Source organism: Brassica rapa, chromosome A06 (assembly GCF_000309985.2).
Source record: "Brassica rapa cultivar Chiifu-401-42 chromosome A06, CAAS_Brap_v3.01, whole genome shotgun sequence".
In the NCBI taxonomy this organism is placed as follows: domain Eukaryota; kingdom Viridiplantae; phylum Streptophyta; class Magnoliopsida; order Brassicales; family Brassicaceae; genus Brassica; species Brassica rapa.
In genome coordinates, this window is record NC_024800.2 from 15,794,653 (window position 1) to 15,801,598 (window position 6,946).

Consider the following 6,946-nt stretch of genomic DNA (forward strand, 5'->3'; position numbering starts at 1 on the left):
ATAAATTAGGGAAAATTTCCATAATAGAATGAAAAAACCATATTATTTATCCTCTTAGTATAAAACCAACATTAGTTCGTCCCTATAGTATAATAATTGTGTTAAATCAAAAACTACCCATTGATTAATCAAACAAAATTAAATTTAAACTAGTTTTATATATTAAAAACTTAATTAGAAAAAAAAGAAAAAAAAAACAAAAACCCAAATTTTGACCAAAAATAAGATTATGTTCTCTCCGCCTCTTTCTCTCTCTTTCCAAACGCGACTCCAAAGGTGATTTAGAGATTCTCGGTGAAATCAGCGGAGAGACTAGTGGCCGTGATATCAAGTCTCTCTTCAAGTGGAACACCCTTCATCTTGTTCATTCTGTTTTTTTTTTCATGTCTCTGTATTTGTGTTCTCAGTTGAGTCTGTGTTCTTCAATCGGGTTCTTCTTTACATGTTCCTCAATTGACTGATTGATTACAGTTTCTTATATGTGTTGTCGGCTTGGTTAGTTGATAGCGTGAACTACAAATGAATTAGGTTTGTGTTCTTCAATCGGGTTTCTCTTTACATGTTCCTTTTTTTGAATGAATGTTAAATTTTATTCATAAAAAAACTTTGTACAACAAGCGCAACCTTTATCTTATGAAGTACAACTTTCAAAATCAATTACTACCATAACTACGAAAGCTTTAGAAATATTCACATTCTAGTACATAACCGAAATTGCATAAGCTCATCCATTCCTTTAACTCCCTTTGCTCTCATCAGGCTAATCTTGTTTCGAATCACCTTATCAATCATTCTCTTCAGTGCTGACAACGGCAACATCTTGTCTCCATGTTTAATCTTGTTTCGTTCCATCCAAAACACATACAAAACCGCCTGAAATGCATATCTAACACAGAACATACTCTTCTTTTCCATTGTCTCATCAGTTATAAGAATCATAGTCTCAAACCAGACATTTGTATAGGAGCTTCGCAATATTCCTTTGGTAATATGCTCCCAAACCTGAGAGGAGTAGGAACACTCAAACAAAAAGTGGTCTCTCGATTCTGGAGCATTCTTGCAGAGGACACACGTTGTGTCAATACGATGGTTCCACCTAGCAACTCTATCCAAAGTGGACATTCTATCCATCGTCGACAGCCAAGCCATGAAACCAAACTTTGGCGTAGCTTGAGAGAACCAAATACCAAGAACCCAAGAACAATGCGTCTTAGTCTCCCTCAGCAACATCCAAGTCTCATGAGGCGAGAATTTCTGCTTAAATCCCGACTTACTTCTCAATAAACTGACATCATCCTTAACAGAGATTAGCTTCCTTTCAATTATGTTCAGATCTGATTCAATGTCATTAGTAACCCTGTTTGATTTCTTCTTCTTCTCCGAGTGTTTGAGACTGCTTCCTCAATCGTAGCTCCCCTTTTAACACATATATCAATAATCTCTCTCTCTCCCAACAAATCAGAGAGCACACCTTTGTCTGACCATCTATCATACCAGAAGGAGGTATGCCTACCATTTCCCAATTCTTTCCTATAAAAAGACTTATTCACATCTTTCAATTTCAACATCTTTCTCCACTTTCAAGAACCAACTTGCATTTTTGAGCTCACTTCCCAGAAACTTTTGCCCTTAAGCAGGTTGAATCTAATCCATTTACCCCACAACGACTCACCTGATAACATTCTCCAAATAAGCTTAAGCCTATACACCTTATTAACTTCTTTTGATATCTTAGCCCCAGCCCACCTTCATTTTTGATCATACATACATCTTTCCACGCTACTTTAGCACATGTGATTTTGAGCTCGGGCCCTGTCCATAGAAATGCAGAGCAAATTTGTTCCACCTCCTTTATGCATTTGCTTGGGATACGAAAAACAGCTGACCAGAAGTTGACAATTCTCATAAAAACTACTTTGATCAATTGAAGGCGTCCTGCATAGGACAAAAATCTGCACGTCCAAGAACTTATCATGTATCTGATTTTTTACAAAAGAGGAAAATAATCTTGCTTTCTCATCGCCTGAGTCATGAGAGCGAGACCCAGATAACGAAAGGTAGTTCACCCTCAGCAAACGAGAAGTTTGTCAATATACTCCTCTTCTCTGCCTCTGGAACACCAGCCATATAAATCATAGATTTCTCTAGGCTTAATTGTAGTCCCGACCACACCTCAAACTCATCAAACATAGTTAGAGCTCCTTCTATAGACTCCTTCAACCCTTCCAAAAGGACCATTAGATCATCCGCAAAAGAAAGATGCGTGAGAGAGAGTGATTGACATCTTGGGTGGAACTTGAACTTCCTCTCTTCCACAGCTCTATCAATTTTGTGGGACAGAACATTCATACACATCACGAACAAATACGAAGAAAGTGAGCACCCCTGTCAAAGACCTTCTGAGCTTTGAAAATAACCCACAAGGTCTCCATTCACTTGCACCGAGAAAGAGGGACTGGTGTTACACAATTTGATCCAGTGGATAAACTTCTCATGAATACCTAAAGCTCTCAAACTCTTCAACACAAACATCCATTGAACATAGTCAAAGGCCTTGGAGATATCAATTTTCATCACGCATCTAGGAGTAACCGAGTCTCCGCGATAGTCCTTGACTAGTTCCGAAACTAAGAGCACATTCTCCAGGAGTAACCATCCTTTCAAAAATGCAAAATGATTTTCTGAAATGATTCTTGGAAGTAACTCCTTCAACCGATTAGCATTGATTTTTGATACTACCTTGTATAGGATGTTGCAGCATACTATCAGACGATAATCTCTCATCTCTAGGGAATCCAGTTTTTTTTGGAATTAGTACTACAATTGTGGAATTGACTTCTTTAGGTAGAAACCCAAATATGAATACTGACTGAACAACAACAGTGAAATCTTGAGCAAGCACAGACCAGGTAGTTTTGAAAAACTCACAAGGGAAAACCGTTTGGTCCCATTGATTTATTATTTGGCATAGCAAAGAGCACCTTGCGTATCTCCTCATCGGTGACTTCTACTTCCAACATTCGGAAATCTTCTGAAGAGCATCTGAACTTAAGCAAATCTTGTAACTCTTCTTCTGAGGTACCCTGATAATTCTTCTGATTAAGAAATTATGAAAAGAACCTTTCTGCCTCATGTTTTATATCCGAGTGAGTAGTTACTAAGATTCCCTTCGAGCATCTGATTTCTCGAATCAGATTCTGATCTTGCCTTGTATTGATAGCTCTGTGGAACGTCTTGTTATTCTGATTACCAACATCTAACCAATGAAGTTTACCTCTCTTCTTCAAAAAATCCTCTTCAAGACTCGGAACATGCACACTTACCATAAGCTTCAGCTTCCTCTTGAATGGCAACTTCACTTGGCTGAGATAGAGTTACTTTATGCTTTTCACAGAGATAGCCAAACACCTCCTTTTCTCTTTTTGTTAAGTTACCTAACTTGTCTCTTCCCCACTCTCTTATTAACAGCTTCAAATTCTTGAGATTTTTTGAGAATCTGAACATAGCTGAGGTGGAATGAAACAGCCTTTCTGTTGACTCCCAATACTCCTTAACCATAGGTAGAAAGCTTTGTATACTTCCTATAGCATTAACGTACTTAAAAGGCTTCTTATTTTCTCACTAGGAGGAAACAGTTGAACCTTGCACCTCATGTAATCAGAGCATTCCCCTGGTTTAAATACTGAGTAAGCATTGTTGAACCGATGCAGAGTATCTTCATTCAGTAATACTCTATCTAGCTTCTTGCATATAACACCTTCTTCCTTTTTATTGCACCATGTGTACAGCAGTCCTTGATAAGCCATGTCAGTGAGATGGCAGTGAAGAACCAGTCTCTGAAAATCCCTCATTCCAATCGGAAGCCTTCCCAAATTCGCAAAAATCGAGTTCTCCTCACCCTCTAGAATCTCATTAAAGTCCCCATGATTCTCATCAGGCTAATCTTTACATGTTCCTCAGTTGACTGCTTATTTGATTATAGTTTTTTTATGACATGTCACCATCTTGTTTATTTTCTCTTCCGGCAGGTTAGAATTTGCTGTTGGAACATCTATTGTTTTTAGTAAGTACTCTCCATGAGGTACTTTTACATTGGTGAGTGTCTGGAGAAGACGAACCAAAGATTTTTTCGAAGGAGAATAACTTTTTTGAAATCTTGGAAGAAGGTCAGAAAGTCGATATAGTTAAGTACATTGATTACATGAGTGCCTTTCAAGCCGGTGGAAACTTTCTCATGCTCTACAAAAGACACGTTCGATGGCAAAACAGTCTCAGAGCTAAGGTATGAAGCATATGTGCCAATGGTCTTACGATACCTCATCTTAATTTGTACATCGGCTAGATCAAACTGGAACACCCATAAGATTTTTGTTGCGCACCATCTGTACATTTCTTCACCTTGGAGATGGTTTTGATGCTTGCAAGTTCTTGATCAACGAACTGAAGGCGTCCGTTCCAATACAAAAGAAAGAGGTGTACGCTAATGTAGAGATTTGGAAGAGAATTCTGAGGTTTTGGAAATCAGGTTTTTCTTATCTGTAGAATGTATTTTCTACATTGCGTAAAACCCATATAAGCAGATTATACCATATGTATCCTTTTGAGTAATCTCTAGATTTCATATTCTTAGAATTTTAGAATTGCTCATAAAATATAAGCTGCATTCAGAAAAAATGTAGCTATCTTTATAATGTGTAGACTTCGCATTCCTCATATTTAGATTTTTTTAAGTAGATTATTCGTTCTAGAGAAAGTAGATTAACTTCTTTAATCTGAAATTCAATTTCTACCCACCTATTTTACGTAGAAGATGAAATCTGCTTTCCATATAACATCATTTAAAATTTTAATTTAACAAGTTTTCAACCCAAAAAAAATATCAGTTTGTATATATGAGTATTTCATCAATTGTTTATATTTTTATAATTTTTGATTCATAAAACTATTTATTTCATTAAGTTTGAAAAATGGAAAGGATAATAAAGAAAAATGAACAAAAAAGTTTAATACTAAAGGGACAAAGATAGTAAATTTTCATTATATTTTGGCAAATTTCCCTATAAATTAAATTATATATATTATACAACAATATTACTGAACTAATATGTGCTATGTTTCTAACATCATAGAAAATTTTGATAACCGAAAAGTATGTTGGATCTGGAATTTGACATTAGCCGATGAAATGTACTTTGAAAACGAAACATAAAACATATTCAGATGATAAAATAAATTAACACATAGATCAAACATTCATAATGTAATGTTATATATACATAAAGAACATGTGATAATAACATGTTATAATATGTTATAATATCATTGCTGGTTACAAGTTTGATATACTTTTATAGCTATCAGAATTATGTTGATGGTGTTATCAATATAGCACATATTCATGAATATTTGTCATCTGATTCATATAATTCATGTAGTTTTTAATTTAATGTTCTGTATAAGTGTCTGGTCATATAATAGTATAAATATTTGTATGGACCGTTTCAGTTGTAAATGGAGCCCTGTGCTGAAAAAAATAGAGCTTTTTAAAGAAAAGAAATAAAATTTGGATTTAAAAAAAAAATAATAATTTTAAAACATTTCGGACCCTAATGTAGATTAAAAGTTTTATAAACGGTTATGGATCATGTGCAAATGTGCTGGGAGCACATGCACAGGACCGGGACTTACGCTTAGTTGTTGTGGCTTATCAGTTTCGTCTGTTTGGTTTATCCGAATCAGTTTTCTCTTCTTTTTAGTTAGTATCATGTTGACAGAAAAAGAAAAAAAAACATAGCCGAATTTGACCAGGACGGAAGTAAACCCTGAGTTCTTTCCCTAACCAAATTGTACGACCACCACACTCTCAGACGCGTATTCACCAAGTACGAGCCAGTCAGACTTCAAGTACGAATTGTGGCTTTTTGTGTTGACTAATATTTATTATTCCTTAATTTAGTTTGTTGACTAACTAATTAATTAATTAATTAACTAGGTTTTGACCCGTGCGCCCGCATGGGTGTATATTTTGCATAATTATATATTTTTGTTAGTTGTAGACTTGTAAGTTAATGTTTCATAGGTTATTGAGTTCTGATATATAGTGTATCTTGTTCATTTTGCTTGGTATTGAATTTTAAACTATTAGTTGTTATTTATTTTCAATCGTACTTTTTTTTATTTTTACTTGGTAAATTAAACAATTAAGTGTAAAATATTGGAGTATTTTGTTTAGATTGGGTGTGTTTTATTAAACTATACTATAAAATTTGTGTGATCTTTAGAGATAAGCATTACTTGGTTGGCAAGTTTTTTTGGAAGATAATTACGTGATTGCGTTAATTCTTTGATCCCTTTTTTAAATGCTGACTGCGTACAATTAGGAAACAATATTCTTTGTTGATTTGTTTTTTAATAATCGTAAATTTATGAGTCGTTTTTGGAATATTTTCTCATATGGAAGGAAATAAGTTTGAGGGCAATTGTCAATAATAGCACCTTTGAAGTTTATGTCTCAAAAATAGCAGTAGAAGGAGAAAGTCACAAAAATGACATTCATTAAAGGGTAAAATATCCCTAATACCCTTGGTTTAAAATTAAATAAACAAACAAAAATAAATAAAAATAAATAAAATAAAAATAAAAAAATGAAAAAACGAATTTTTTTTTTATAGTTTCAGATTATATGTTTTCAGATTCGAAATTTTTATAATTTTTTTTTTCGAATTTTTTTTTTAAAATTTTTTTTTCAAATTTTCTTTTTATAATTTAAAAATACTTTTTGAAACTGTTTTTAAAATTTTTATTTTTTATTTTAGTATTTTTTTTTATAAAATTTTAAACCCTAATTCCAAAACCCCCACCCCTTAACTCTAAACCCTAAGGTTTGGATTAATTAACCCAAGGGGTATAAGTGTATATTTACCTCTTTAATGAAACCTATTTTTGT

General features: G+C 34.0%; 1 protein-coding gene across 1 annotated transcript; it reads right to left on the reverse strand.

The window, feature by feature from the left end:
- Positions 1-690: 690 nt before the first annotated feature.
- On the reverse strand, positions 691-2,355 carry LOC103873713. Its single transcript, XM_009152105.1, has 5 exons — positions 2,067-2,355; positions 1,769-1,935; positions 1,611-1,672; positions 1,357-1,530; positions 691-1,315 (listed from the first exon to the last, which is right to left on the reverse strand). Exons 1-5 carry the CDS (start codon positions 2,353-2,355, stop codon positions 691-693), a joined length of 1,317 nt encoding a protein of 438 aa, XP_009150353.1.
- Positions 2,356-6,946: the final 4,591 nt, after the last annotated feature.